At 37.6% G+C, this 15,364-nt stretch overlaps 1 protein-coding gene across 1 annotated transcript in view; it reads right to left on the reverse strand.

Moving 5' to 3' along the window:
- Positions 1-15,364, reverse strand: part of spag17 (sperm associated antigen 17) — a 44,295-nt gene that overhangs the window by 5,914 nt on the left and 23,017 nt on the right. Inside the window, exons 20-40 of the mRNA XM_034010607.3 lie at positions 14,910-15,004; positions 14,490-14,744; positions 13,153-13,264; positions 11,776-11,880; positions 11,208-11,327; positions 10,710-10,951; positions 10,260-10,386; positions 9,738-9,916; positions 9,344-9,506; positions 8,660-8,880; positions 7,652-7,793; positions 7,264-7,418; positions 6,649-6,837; positions 6,124-6,254; positions 5,709-5,839; positions 5,289-5,422; positions 4,773-4,955; positions 3,964-4,077; positions 3,347-3,401; positions 3,096-3,201; positions 1,184-1,237 (exon numbers count right to left, since the gene is read on the reverse strand). Coding sequence (XP_033866498.3) covers positions 1,184-1,237; positions 3,096-3,201; positions 3,347-3,401; positions 3,964-4,077; positions 4,773-4,955; positions 5,289-5,422; positions 5,709-5,839; positions 6,124-6,254; positions 6,649-6,837; positions 7,264-7,418; positions 7,652-7,793; positions 8,660-8,880; positions 9,344-9,506; positions 9,738-9,916; positions 10,260-10,386; positions 10,710-10,951; positions 11,208-11,327; positions 11,776-11,880; positions 13,153-13,264; positions 14,490-14,744; positions 14,910-15,004 — 3,013 coding nt within the window. The remainder of the gene's footprint in view (positions 1-1,183; positions 1,238-3,095; positions 3,202-3,346; positions 3,402-3,963; positions 4,078-4,772; positions 4,956-5,288; positions 5,423-5,708; positions 5,840-6,123; positions 6,255-6,648; positions 6,838-7,263; positions 7,419-7,651; positions 7,794-8,659; positions 8,881-9,343; positions 9,507-9,737; positions 9,917-10,259; positions 10,387-10,709; positions 10,952-11,207; positions 11,328-11,775; positions 11,881-13,152; positions 13,265-14,489; positions 14,745-14,909; positions 15,005-15,364) is intronic.

Consider the following 15,364-nt stretch of genomic DNA (forward strand, 5'->3'; position numbering starts at 1 on the left):
CTCTATGACATTTGTGGAGCACAAAAATACAAAGAAAAGGGCATCAAAGTCCTCTTGGTGCACGGAAACAAAAAAAGAAAAGTTTTCTGAAAAGGAGCGGAGAGTTCTTATGGCTGAGGTCACTCGGCATGAAACAGAGTTGTTTGGAAAAGTCTCCAACATCAGCTATGTGACTATCCTTAGGAAATTATATGTATTGGCCTGCCATTTTCAGCATGACATCCTAGCACTCTGGAAAAGGTGGATGGGGCTGTCCCTCCAGACATTCTAACTGTGGTCTGAAAGGAACCAGAGCCTAAGTAGTGCAGAGAACACAGCAATTTCACATGTGCAGGGATAGCGGTCCCTAGATTGACACGAGGGTCTAGCTCATCCCTCACTTCAGCTATGAGGTCAAGGATGACCTGCGGGGTGAGACGATAACGCTTTAGCACCACATCCTCCGGCATTCCAAACAAAGTGACCCTGGGATTGAATATGCAGGGTCTTCTTCGTCTTGCCCTTCTCTTCCAAACATGTTCCTGCCTCTACTCAACAAGAGCAAAGTGTCACAAAATCAGGATGTGTACCACAGCAGCCATCCTGAAGCCAATAACAGGTCTCTGCAGGTGTGTGCTTTTATACAGCTCTTAGTTACTCGCTTCTACAATGGAGTGCAGCTTGTAAGAAGAAGTTTAAAGTTTTTGGAGGGTCAGCAATTGCGTAAGTGCAAGGCAAAATCCTTACATCACATTATAATGTTTGCGCCCGCTTAGTATCCAGATCCCGCCCATTCCATGCTATTTTCTTCATTTGCTTTTCAGTATAATTTTAAGGGATTAATAATGGCAAAGTGCAAATTTGATAGCGGGTGCAGAATGCCAGATGAACACCATTCTTTACATACGCTGCATTTTTAGCGACTGGTAAAATCAGACTTTACGGCAGCATTATGGGGGTTTTGCACCCGCAAATCACTTTGTGCGTATCCTTACATCGCCCCCTAAATGTGTTAACAAAATAAAATAATATAGTTCCTTGTGAAATATACTCTAGCTACAAGTACGGTACAATCAGTTATTTGTGTTCCCCAAAATGTTCCACTTAATCAGATATTTACACATAAAGCAGTATATAAATCATACTTGTCATAACATGGCGAGCTTTAGGCAGTATATAACTGTTTTTCTTCATTTTGCGTTACCTGCACTGTTCTAATCTCCCTGCCCAGTTAGATTCCTGTTTTACTTCCTCCCAGCTGCATGTAAAGAAATAGAAAAATAAATAAATAATTGCATTAGCAATTTCTGAAATGCATTTGTAGAAAGTCATTCATTTAATAAGGTGCTTTTTGAAAACGATACTACTGGGTTATATACAGTGCCTTGCATAAGTATTCACCCCCCTTGGACTTTTCCATATTTTGTAGTGTGACAACCTGGAATTAAAATTGATTTAATTGGGATTTTTACCATTTGATTTACACAACATACTTAACACTTTGAAGGTGCAAAATATTTTTTATTGTGACACAAAAGTTAATTAAACAAAATAAAAGACATTTGTTGGTTGCATAAGTATTCACCTCCCCTGAGTCAATACTTGGTAGAAACACCTTTGGCAGCAATTACAGCTGTGAGTCTTTTTGGGTAAGTCTCTACCAGCTTTGCACATCTGGATCCTGCAATTTTTGCCCATTCTTCTTGGCAAAATTGCTCAAGCTCTGTCAAGTTGGATGGGGACCGTTGGAGAACAGCAATTTTCAAGTCTTGCCACAGATTCTCAATCGGATTGAGGTCTGGGCTTTGACTGGGCCATTCTAAGACATTCAGGTTCTTGTTTTTAAACCAATCCAGTGTAGCTTTGGCTGTGTGTTTAGGGTCATTTTCCTGCTGGAAGGTGAACCTCCGCCCCAGTCCCAGGTCTCTTGCAGACTGAAACAGCTTTTCCTCTAGAATTTCCCTGTATTTGGCTCCATCCATTTTGCCCTCATTCCTGACCAGTTTCCCAGTCCCTGCTGATGAAAAGCATCCCCATAACATGATGCTGCCACCACCATGCTTCACTGTGGGAATGGTGTTCTCAGGGTGATGAGCAGTGTTGGCTTTGCGCCACACATAGCGTTTTGCGCTAAGGCCAAAAAGTTCAGTTTTAGTCTCATCAGACCAGAGAACCTTTTTCCACATGTTTGCTGTGTCTCCCACATGCCTTTTGGCAAAATCCAAACGGGATTTGATATAGGTTTTTTTCAGCAATGGCTTACTTCTCACCACTCTTCCATAAAGCCCAGCTTTGTGGAGCGTCCGGGTTATAGTTGTCCCATGGACGGTTTCTCCCATCTCAGCTGTGGATCTCGCCAGCTCCTTCAGAGTTACCATTGGCCTCTTGGTTGCTTCTCTGACTAATGCCCTCCTTACCTGGTCACTGAGTTTTGGTGGACGGCCTTCTCTAGGCAGAGTCGCGGTTGTGCCATATTCCTTCCATTTTTTAATAATGGATTTAACGGTGCTCTGGGGGATGTTCAAAGTTTGGGATATTTTTTTATAACCCAACCCTGATTGTTGCTTCTCCAGAACTTTATCCCAGACTTGTTTTGGTAGCTCCTTGGTCTTCATGATGCTGTTTGTTTAGATATGCTCTCTAACTCCATTCAACTAATTATGTGACTTCTGAAGGCAATTGGTTGCACCAGAGCTTATTTAGGGGTGTCACAGCAAAGGGGGTGAATACTTATGCAATCAAGACTTTTCTGTTTTTTATTTGTAAATAATTTTGAAAAATATGTAGATTTTTTTCCCCACTTCGACATTATGGACTACTTTGTGTAGATCAGTGACAAAAAATCCTAATTAAATCCATTTTAATTCCAGGTTGTAACACTACAAAATGTGGAAAAGTCCAAAGGGGGTGAATATTATCTACCTTGAAAGCACCCTAAATCTGAAGTAGATAACCACGGAGCAAAGACAATCATGATCAGTTATGCCTACTGTGGTGTTTTGCCTGCAGTAGCATCTGAGATAATATCTGAAGAGATGGATATCATTTTATTTTTTTCATATAACACAAAGCACATTATGTTATTATGTTGAATACAAATATTTAAAACAAAATACCTGTTTCTTTCCCAAATTTCTTTTGAGCACTCAGGCCAAGTTTGTTTTTCTGGTGGTGTGGTGGATGGAATGGTAATTGCTTGCTCGTAGAGTGAAGCTATATCAACTACAACACAACAAGGAATACATGTTAAGCTTACATCGAACTAAAAAAGTATTTGTTCCCGATATGTATTGGTATAGTTATACATATTTACATACAATATTTAACACATTTCTTTGTACTTGCCAAAATTAACAAATGGTCTCACCATTGCCTTTTCTGTCGTCCCCAAGATCTACCGGTTCATTGGAATCTGGGAGAGACTAGAAGCACAAGAAAATAACTTAAATGAGTGTGACGAGACACTGTGTATGACCCCTTGCTTGTACCCTTCTTCTAGCTAACTATGTTAGGTCATTATTAATATTATTAACACAAAAAGATCCCCTTGTCAGACCATAGAGTCCATCACATTTTGCAGAGGTACATGCACTGCTGTTTATGTAAACATTGTTATACTAAGCATAAAAGCAAAAAATTTAATTCAGTGCAATGGAGTTACAATACCAAGTGCTTGTTTCAGCCAGTAGTGCTTAAATTAAACATCATTTAAACAAATGTCACTGAATGTTGAACAGGGAAGCCCATACGCGCTATAGGTTTAGCTTGAATTCCCTTAGTAATAAAATTAGACAAACAATTTGACAAACAAACAACTGCTATTGTAATAATCTAAGCACATGGTCTCATCAATATGTAAGAGATACATTACTATGGCATTAGTACTGACACCAGAAGGTTCGATCACCACAACACTACATTATTGTGGTAATGCAAGATTTGAATACAAATATTACAATTATATTTTTTGTGTTATTCGCTCACCAAAACAAGCTTGAGCAAGTCAGTAGCATGGACTCTTTCCTCTTCTGTTCTAGGATCTTTAACCATCATTTCATCAAACTCATAATCTTTTCTTAGTATGTGGTCAATGTAGCCCTTGAAAAACAAAACAAAACCTAAATAAATAGTGAGAAGCTATGCCAAGTATAAGGAAGGAAACTCTAAATACATCTGCAGATATGATCACTGGTTGATTGACAGGAAGTTGACATGGGGCTAAGGTCACTCCCACATTATGTCATCCTTCAATCAGTTGTAGCTACCAAATTTAACCCTACCCCTCTTTGCAGTCTGTGCCATGCTTGAAGACTACCGCCTCCTCCCCAACCCCCTGCCAAAACCAAGCAAATTAAAGTGCTGTGATACATGCTTATATCAACTGCTTTTATCCTCTAATAAAAATATTTGTTTTAAATCACAAGAGTTGGCCTTTTAAACAAGAATACAAAAAGAGTAGTTAAGATATGTCATATTTCAGACAATGTACCAAACTCTTAAAGGGCAGTCATCATCATCTATTTATTTTTTGTCCCCAAATATACCGCAAGAGGTGCATAACCTAATCCTCTACACCTAGTATTTTCTGAGGGATAAAAGCACTAAACTGTTCTAAATTTGTTTTCCACAATGTGCATGTATGCCCAATCCTCTATGATAGGTTTGAAACAGTAACTTGGATTTTATCTGTAACAAAAAACTTAAATTAAATGTACCCTGAAACATTTTGTCTTTTCTAATCTAAAACCATTCGGTATGTGTCTCATCGTTTTTTTTTTTTTTTTACACAATACCTTAAGGGACTGTTCCATCTTTCTCCGCAGCAAGTTGCTCACGGGTGTATACTGGATAAGCTGACGGGTCTTGAGCACTTTAGGGCACTTTAATATAGGGACAGTATGAGCAGATGCTGGCCTTTCTTGTATGTTAAGACCCTTTCCAATGGATGTGCCAAATGGAGGCCCAGGGGTCTTCTTCTGGAATGGTTAAATTCCCAAGAAAAAAAATGGTCATTACAAAAGCAGACTACTTACAGGTTTTACTGACCCTATCATAAGGAAAACCTACATCTAGCTAGTATGCAATATCCATAAAAAAGGCTATTTTCAGAGATATGCATTATTAGATTGATATTTACTTGAAAACATTTCAAGTGGCTACTAAAACAGTGTTATCTTTCCATAATGCCATTTGTACATATTTGTGAGAATTCCCCAGGTTACAATGTATAATCGTGTACACAATGGACCTGTATAGAATAGCTTTTTAAAGGCTGTATATTAATCAGATGAGGCCATTAAACAGCTTACCTCAGTTGATGGAAAGTGGTCCCATTCCCTAGACTTAAGATTTGGAGGAATAATGTTCTCTATTTCCTTTTTTATTAACCAGTGGGACCAGATATCCTCAGTGCATGGATGGAGAACAGTAATTCCATAAACACCTGAGAAGAAAAAAAACAAAAAAACAACAACAATACTACAGAAATATGTAGCAAAATTGGTCAAGGTGTATTTTGACAATTAGGGTTATTACAATTGTAATAAATAAAGTCTGAAAGTATTTTTTTTTAAAGCATTACCTTGAAGTTGAAGTGGCTTTAACTGCAGAAGTCAATGGCAAAGCATATCCATACAAAGAGAAATACTTGAGAGGAAGATCTGGTTGAATAAGTTGTTTATCTACATTTTCTTTCAGTACCACTGACGACAGACACAAAGCTCCCTTACCTTGGAAATCCGGCAGTGGCTCCTTGAGCACTGCTATAGCCGGGTCAGTGAAGCATTGTGACAGGTAATCTTCCACATCTCTGGATCGCAACAGTTCAGTACCAGAACCATCAGCATGGACAATGAAAAACCTGGAAAATAAGATGTTTGACTGCAGGACTGAACTACTGTCTGGTGAAATGTTATATGTTATATGAAAGAACAATTCTAGAGCATTCTTTCCATTATCGCTAACAATCTCTGTTTACAGTTGTAAAAAATAATGTAACACCAACACAAATAAAATATCATAATCATGTACATTAAATCAGAGTATGTGCTGTAAATAACAGGCACTTTATATTTTAAAATGATAAACCTGTCTCCAGGTCTCTATTCACTCTGCTGAAACCACTGACAAAAAGAAGTGCCATACCTTGGTGCATGTTCTTTATAAGTCACAGGGTTATACTTTAAAGTCTGTTCTTGTAGCAAGTCTTCCACCTCCTCTTCTGCACCCGCTTCAGTGTTGGAGATAAAAGTTGATGTTTTTCCATCCACCATTACCTGCAATTGAACACCACGTAAACAGTAGTAATAAACTGCATGAGGAAGCAAAGATGGGTGCATACTGGGGTGGACAGAAATACGGTAACATTTCCCAGCATTTATTTTCTTTTACATATTTGTATTCAACCCAAATTATCATTTGTTTCATTGCCTAATATGAATTAATTGAGGGACAGCTATTCTTAGATTTTATATATATATAAAATATAATATTAACATCCATATCCATATACATTGCCTCTATTCCAAGACTTTGACAGGAAGTGAACACTAGAATTGTTTTCTTTATGATACACACAAGACTTTCACCAGCATACACTTACTTAGATTTAGGTTAGTTACCATCTGTATGATACACAATGACCCTAACCCAAAAATAGCCCTTCTTTACCTGGAAAAGGTTGCCTTCTGGATCCATAACCTCACAAATAACCTCTGTGGTGTGACGCATAGTGTAAATGCAAGGTTGTAGTTCCAAGTTTGTACCACTAAGGGTCATGCTTCTATCATTTGGTTTACAGTTGTACACAGCACTGCCATCACTATCAATGCAAAGACACCCAGAGCTTGGTGGACAGACCTAGAGCCAAAGGCATGTATTTAATATACATGTAATTTCAAACAGTTTAAATGTAAAACTTGAAACATACAGCAAAGTTATTTTACAAGCCAAAATGGAAAATGTTATTCAATGGCCAAACTATAATCATACAATCATCATTTAACAGTAACTAAATTGCCCACTTTATATTTAACTTTGCTTTTTTTCTCATCATTTAATGAATGTGTATGTTTTTTTGGATTGTGTATTTATGTAGTGAATGATTAATGGAACAGGAAATATAAAACTAAAAATATATACTCTTTCTTTCATATTCTCTTACATTGTGTTCCAATAACTAATGTACCACATTGTAGTTTACTTATAGCAGACAATGTTAAGTACATTTACAAGAGAGATTTGAAATAAAGTGGATGATACACATGCTCATTCGTAGACCCTCACCTGATAGGCTCCTTGGGGGTTAGCAATGATTGTTGATCCATCTCCAAAAACAGTAGTGCAGGTGCCATCCTTACTGTTCATTATGAGGGTGGCAAATCCCAAACACTCGATTTGAACAAATTTCACTTTTTTTGAGACTGTGAGTGGATCTTCCCCTGAACGAAACAAAGACGTTGTTGAAAGTGGTGTTGTTTGTCCTTATGGACATTTGATCTTTCTTTCATCTTCAGTGAACCAACTGTCAGTAGTATGGGGTTAAAAACATTCTACACAAGGGAATGGGTATGGAGGTCTGTTGTCTATTTCAAATTATGAGACAGAGTAGGACAGGTATACTGTTTGGGAGTCTTTACAATGTAGTTCCTTCACAAATGTTCTTTTCCCTTACCTGTCTCATCATGGTCCATGGAGCCTGGGATTTCAACATCCTGGTTAAAGGTAGTGATTCTTGTCCCATCAGCATGCTCCACAGCAACATAGTCATCATTTCCTATCACAGTCAGTACTTTATCTTCTCGGGTTATCATAGTCTAGTAAACACAATATTTCGAATAATAATTTTCTGTTTTGTCTTGCTTAGAACATTTATTCAAAATACTGTAGACAAGTGTGCTATTCATCAACATGTAATTAGTGTTTTTTTTTTGTTGTTCTACACACAGTTACTCAACACTTTCAAGCAGAGTTAATTGAATAACAAGAAACACTACATACACTATAATAAAATATGAAAAAAATACAATTTATTATGATCCCCAGATAAAAATGAAAGAACTAAGAAATGTCCCTGGGATTTTTAATTGTAGGATGTCATTATGTTAAACTCAAAGAACACAAAGCCACTTTGTGGCTTTGGACTCGGCTTTAGGAGACTAGATTTCAGGCCACTGCATGGTACACTAGGGGAGACTTGGGGTTAGATACAGGAAGTCACTGTTCCTGAATACGTAGCTTTGTGTTCCCTTAACTTTACACACGTTTTTCCCCTCAATTTAGAGTGTCTAATTATGTTACCTCACCACAGCAACTTCCAACAATACCTCAGAACTGAAGGTCAGAGGACATCCTCTGAATCCACCACCAAGTCAATTACATTTTTACACCCGGAGTGTGGTAGCTATCACTTCCTAGAGGACAATGCCCAGCCCACAAGTCCACTCAAACTCCCTGGGAACCTGTCCTGTAAGACCCACTGTGGCAAGGAAGCCCAGGTAACTTGGAACAGCTGGGATAAAAACCTGCACTCCTCTGACTGCATGACTCACCCTGCACCTTTAATAGGTGAGCTCATGACAGACATAATCTTACAGAACAAACCCTGCAAACAACATGCTGGACTATTTAAGATGTAGCTGAATCACTAATATCAAATCTGGCTGCACAGATTGCTACTTACCACTTCATTGACTGGGTCTGTGGCCTTGTAAGCAAGAGCATGTTTGATTTGAACCTTTTCCTCTCCTTTGGTTGCCACCCTCAGGCCAGATGGTGTGGTGGTAACCCAGGTTCCAGCTGGGGATTCAGGAAGGCCCCCCACTAAATGCTTGACGTCTGAGACATTGGCATCAACCAACTCTGTCTTAACCGCAACAACACTGTTTCTGTGGACAAGCTTCCCTAAAGAAAAATAGATTTATATCACACTTTTTTTTTCGGTTCTCAAATAGAAAAATAAAGGCATCGCGCTTCTGCCAGGTCACCTGGATTATACGAACTGACAGACTAGAATAATTTTCACATTTTCTTTTTCTTGTGTTTTCGCTGAGTGTAAAGATCTTTAATATCAAACAGGATGAGGATAAGTGCTTAGGAACACATCCTTTTTATTTGGAAATTATGACAGGCTTGCTAGGTGACCATAAACCTGTTTACTTGCCTACCTACAAACAGAAGTGGCTGAAAAGGAGAAAATTGCTATTTAGTGATACCACTTGAACAGGGTTAGCCATTCATGCCTGTAATCATGAGCATCAAGAACTGGGAGCAAAATTAAAGACCAATGCGCTAAATGTAAAATGTATTCTATTGAAAACCACTGATTGAAATATATATTTAATTAAATTAACTTTGGCACCTTTACCTTTTTTGTCTGTGGGCTCGTTTGTCTCAGATTTATGCTCTTTAGTGTTAAGAGCACTGTCTTGTGGCTTGGGTTCTGGGCATGGTGGCTGAGGAGCCGTGGGAGGCTTGAGAATGGGCCCCGAATCTGGGCTTTTACTCACGGTACCATCAGCAAAAAGAACCTGCAGAAAATACAACAATTTAAAATCAAACTATTTTCCATGGACCACAGGGTAAAGAACCAATGTAACAGTCTGTTCTGTTTCTTCATTTTATCAGGAGGATATTGGTTAGCTCTATTTTGTAAAGCAATAAAGGGCCAACAGCAGCCTTTCAACAGCCTTTTGTTTGTACCATACATACATTTAGCAACCTTATGCAAAGACAATCCTCAAACGTTGGGGGTGTTTTACCTGGGTGGATCCATCCTTCATGTACTTGATTACAGTTCCTTGGCTTGTAATGACTCTGGACACCTCATCCATCAGAGAAAGACTCTTCTTCTCAGACTCACAGGGACTAATGTGCTGTACTGGATACCTCTGCCTTACTAGGATTTTGTGAGAGCATTGCAGTACCTCACTCTTCAGACCTAGTCAGAGTGATCAAAACAAATGTACGCGGTAATGTACAGTGATGACATTGGGACAGGGATACTAATGCAAAACATGTTCTATAATAGCTTGTCACATACAGTATTTTATCCCATTCTTGAACTACTGCTATAGAAAAAATGCCATTGATTAACATTGCTTGTTTTTCCATTCATATTTCTTCTAGGACGCATTTAAATTAAATATTATTCTCTAAAATGCCACAGACTTTTCAGTAAGTACAAGAATGTATGATAGTGAAAGCCGGAAATACATCTTTTGACTGTAATATAGGCTGTAAAGCTCAATGCTACTTGGGCCAAAGGGATGCATTGGACTGACCTAGTGTTTGTTCACTGAAGAAGTTCACTAATAGGCCATTGGGACAGGACACATTCAGGGACTGGAAATCAGGGAGTTCTGGGACAAGTTCTGCATTGACTTCTGAGAGAGATGGCTCAATCTCCACCTAAAAAGTAAATACAAAAAATATATATATTCATTTTTTTGTTATCATACATGGCTGACAGCAATCCTAAAATTTGACATTTGATTCACAGTTCTGATTTAGAGTATCAATATTTTTATTTGCTGCACAGATGTATTATTTATTATAGTACTGTCCAAGTATTATCTTTTTATAGTATTTTGTGTGCAATCCCCCAAATTCCTAACCCAGGACTTGTGTAAGCTTGTGTAAGCTATCTTATCCCTGCTCAAAAATTAGATATACAGTATATTGCAACTATTTAATTAACTGGACAACATGGATGAAATTAAGATTAAGCTAACCTTTGGTTCTTCATTCCTTGGAGTCTCGGCTGTTGTCGGGGGTGATGAAGTGGTTCCCCTACCCTGCGGAGACTTCAGCCTGGGGGACTTGGCCCTTGGTGATTTGGCCCTGGGGGACTTAGCCTTGGGGGATTTGGCTCTCTTCACTGGGGTAGCAGCAGGGGGATTAGTAGTAGGGGGTACAGAAGTGGTGCAGGCAGAGGGAATGTTCAACATGGAAACCAGGTCGGGGTCTTCGTTATCTATACCAAAATGAAGAAAGATTCACAGTCGGAGAATCACTCATTTAAAAAAAAAATACTAACAATAAAGCATGTGTTTAAATGTAGGATAAACTTTTAGTTCAAACAGTCAGTTAATCCTAAGCAAACAAAAAGAGGATGTGCTTGGAAACTAGGTGCAAGCTTGCCTCTTAGTGGATCTGCCCATTTGTATTTACTGAATGCTTTCTGTCAAAATAGCAGTTTATATAAGTCTTTCTACTATGAGTAAGTTTACCTTTCCCTTCTCCAGAAGGTCCATAGTTGCTGAAAGACAGATTTATTCCACTGGCCAAAACAGCTGAAAAGGAACCAAACTTGCTGACACGTTTCATCTGTTTCTTCATTTCTGCAGGGACTACAACAAAAAATAACTTCTTATATTCATATTGACAATAGATACTACTGTATATATATATATTATTAAGTTACATTTTCAAAGTGATCCAAACCAATGTCATTTGTAGAGACATATGTAAAATTGTCTAGCATTTGCATGGTATTTTTGTTATGTGGACTTCAAAAATAAATAAGTGTAATAAAAAAAAAAAAAGAAAAAAGCATTTTTTCTAAGCTAATATATTTCAGAATACCTGCTGTAGATTCACATCATTTTGAATAACTATCAGGCTTAATTGCACAATATAGGAGAAAGCAGAAATCTTTACTAGTTTCAAGTATCCATCAAAAAGAGTATCTGTTGCAGCAAAAACAAACCAACTAACTCTCTCTCACATGGCACACACACATACACACGCACGCATACACACACACGCACGCACGCACACACGCTGAAATGTATCAACCTTCTCCATCTTTGTCCTCATCCTCCAAGTCCTTCCTTGGATCAGTGATGTGGATGAAAAAGCAGTGTCTGTCTTTCATCACGCTCACCTCAATCAATGACAAACCTATAACACAGGAAGCATTAACTGGAATTGGCACTGTAACTATAATTTATCATGAATAGTTCACTTTTCTACTTTTTTTTTTTTTTAATACAAATGATAAATGAAAAACATTAATTTGACTTCGTAAATCTCCAAAAGTGTGACACAGTTTCCAAATAACAGGTGATTGTTTCATTACTAAAAATTGATGTTGTACCCTACATAGCAAACTTTTACAATTTGCTTTTACATGATTTGAATATTACATAATGTACGATTTTATTTTATTTTTAAGCCTGGTAAGCAACTCAATGGATATATTTACAATGGAAAAATATTACTACTACGCAGTTGGTGTATCTTTGTAATCCGATAACATTTTCGGTTTACCTGCATTTTTAGAAGGTTTTACAACAAACTTGTCTGTGGTCTGAGGTGGGGTAATTGTTGAGGTGGGGCTATGCTAAAATGGTAGTTTAATGAAAGTTTTGAAAATACATTCAAAGTGTGACTAAATAGTTATATATTGGAAGATAAAGTATCATACTGGATTTATATAGCCATTGTAAATATAGCCACTATTGACAGAGCTATTGTGTTTGAAGAATTAAATGGAAATCTTTATTTTTCATAGATTAGTTCTTTGGAAAACCCTTTCATCTCAGAACACTGAAAAGTGAATATACTGTAGGTTCCAAATTGCAGTCCTCAAGATCCATTCTAGTGCAGATATTTTTTTCCAACCAGTTTCTAAACTAGTCAGTTGAACTGGTTAAGGGTCAATTACCTAAATTCTTTGTTTGGAACAAAGTCCTAAGAACCAGAGTTGGGAACCACTGCATAAGGACATCCAATTATATCACACACCAGATTCAGATTACACTTTTACTAAGCATATCTGACCACGAGTAAGACAAACAGATTCCACCAAACCAACCTAAAAGATGCTTTTTAAGTTCAACTAACTAGTTTAGTTTAGGAACTGGTTTGAAAAAAATATCTGCACTAGAATGGATCTTAAGGCAGCAGTGTAGAGTAGTGGTTAGGGCTCTGGACTCTTGACCGGAGGGTCGTGGGTTCAATCCCAGGTGGGGGACACTGCTGTTGTACCCTTGAGCAAGGTACTTTACCTAGATTGCTCCAGTAAAAACCCAACTGTATAAATGGGTAATTGTATGTAAAAATAATGTGATATCTTGTAACAATTGTAAGGCGCCCTGGATAAGGGCATCTGCTAAGAAATTAATAATAAAAATAATAATAATAAACAAACAAGCTTTTTTTTTTCTTTACCTTGGACGTAATTTATACTTTCCACTTTAATCTGTCCGCCATCAGATGGAAACAGGGATTGGACCTTCCCAGAAACTTGAATCAGAGTGTTACCCATATTGTAGCCAGTAAACTGAAATAAAAATACCGTTATAAAACCACCTTAGTTATTTGAATAGTTAACCCTTGACAGGTTTTTAAAAATATATTATTTGTCTCGAGTTGGAAGGGCTTCATAGTCTGCATCATTAAACAACAACCTTAACAAATGATTCTACACACTAGGGGTGTGCCAATACTGGTATTTACCGAGTAATTCCTTTAAAGAAAGTTTAAGTTGATAGACACTAATTAAATGGAATAACATAAGTCAATTACTCAACACAAAACAAAATAAAACAAAACATTCTAATATAGAACCTGGTGTGACCAAACTAACTAAAAGCACACAATTATTTGGGTTACATTTCTTTTATCATTTAGATATGGAATCATTTTTATTTCACTTTGCTTGTTTTCTTATAAATGCATCATCTCTGCAGTAAATTATGGGAATGTATTATTATTATTATTATTATTATTATTTATTTCTTAGCAGACGCCCTTATCCAGGGCGACTTACAATTGTTACAAGATATCACATTATTTCACATTATACAGATATCACATTATTTTACATACAATTACCCATTTATACAGTTGGGTTTTTACTGGAGCAATCTAGGTAAAGTACCTTGCTCAAGGGTACAACAGCAGTGTCCCCCACTGGGGATTGAACCCACAACCCTCCGGTCAAGAGTCCAGAGCCCTAACCACTACTCCACACTGCTGCCCTATGTAGTCCTGGACAATGATTAAACTCGACAAAGAAAATACATTTCCCAGTTTGCACAGCGGTAGCTCCTGAGTTAGGTCTAAAAAAAATAAAATAAAAAAAGCCACATGTACGTGACAGATCACTTGCACTTGTTTACAACACCGGTAAGGAAGTAAAACATCTGCGCCCTGGTTAAAAGGGAAATGTGCATCTAATCATCTTAAATTACTTGATGCAGAAGTTAATTGTCATTGATTGGTACTCACCTTTAAACGTGAGGGAAAGGCAGCTTTCATGTTCTGAAATTAGCACATTAGTTAATAGGTTTGTTTGGTTTAATTTAATCTCTGCAGATAAATCATTCTTAAAGGGAATTACTCTGAAAATACTAAGTAACGCCACATCCCTACTACTCACCTTTGCATGCAGTCTTTAAAAAAGAAAAGTCATATATTGTATGATGCCTGTGGGCAGCCTTACCCAGGCCACAATCCAGCCCTATGCATTGGATACATTCCTTTTTATACCTGTGATTACTTACAGGCGGTAGTTTTTCAGGTGGCACAGAATCGATATTATCAGGAACCGAAGTAACATTGGGCTCTGGGGTTTTAAGTGGTTCTTTGCTTTTAACCCTCGGGGATTTCTTTTGAGAAGATAGGGTTATTTTGCTGTCAGTGGATTCCGACCTATCTTTGCTTCCTCTTTTCCCCTTCTTGTCAGATTTTGTCATTTCTTTCTTTAATAGCTTTGCAGCTTCTTCCTCTTTCAGTCGGTCCTGCTCTTCTTTCCATGCCTGTTATAGTAAATATAAGTAACAGGTAACACTGGTTAAAATAATGAAAGGACTCACAGGTTTTCACTTATAAGCACAAGAAAGGAATTGTCAGAACTTCAATATCAACAACTAAGGAAAGTCCCTGAATGGTAATAATTGTATTACCTCATTGTCTAGACTAACCTTAAGGGATCCCTCACGCATAATAGGGCCCTGTACTGGTTGGGGTTCCTGGACACTTTCTGCTTTGCTGGCTGGTCTGGGAGTGCCTTTTTCACCTGGAGAAAAAAGGTATGATAAATAAAATATTTGAACTGTCAGATCCCTGTTAGGCAATGTGGAGAATATTCTAATAATTGCTGCATATACCATACTATACCCAAAAGCAGTGTACCCGAGTTTTAGAATGACAATCCACATAACTTAAATGACTGTAGTTAACAAAACAGCAAAAAAAAAAATTCTCTGCCATGCACATTTATTCATTATAAAAGTCTGAAATGTGCAAACACGCATTTTCATTTTAAAGCATGATATCCCTGAACAAACAGCCACACACACATATACATACAAACATACATACATACACATACACATACCTCTGTCTACATTATAGCCTTTATAACTAGCCCTCAGCC

This window comes from Acipenser ruthenus, chromosome 8, assembly GCF_902713425.1.
Source record: "Acipenser ruthenus chromosome 8, fAciRut3.2 maternal haplotype, whole genome shotgun sequence".
NCBI classification, from domain to species: Eukaryota; Metazoa; Chordata; class Actinopteri; order Acipenseriformes; family Acipenseridae; genus Acipenser; species Acipenser ruthenus.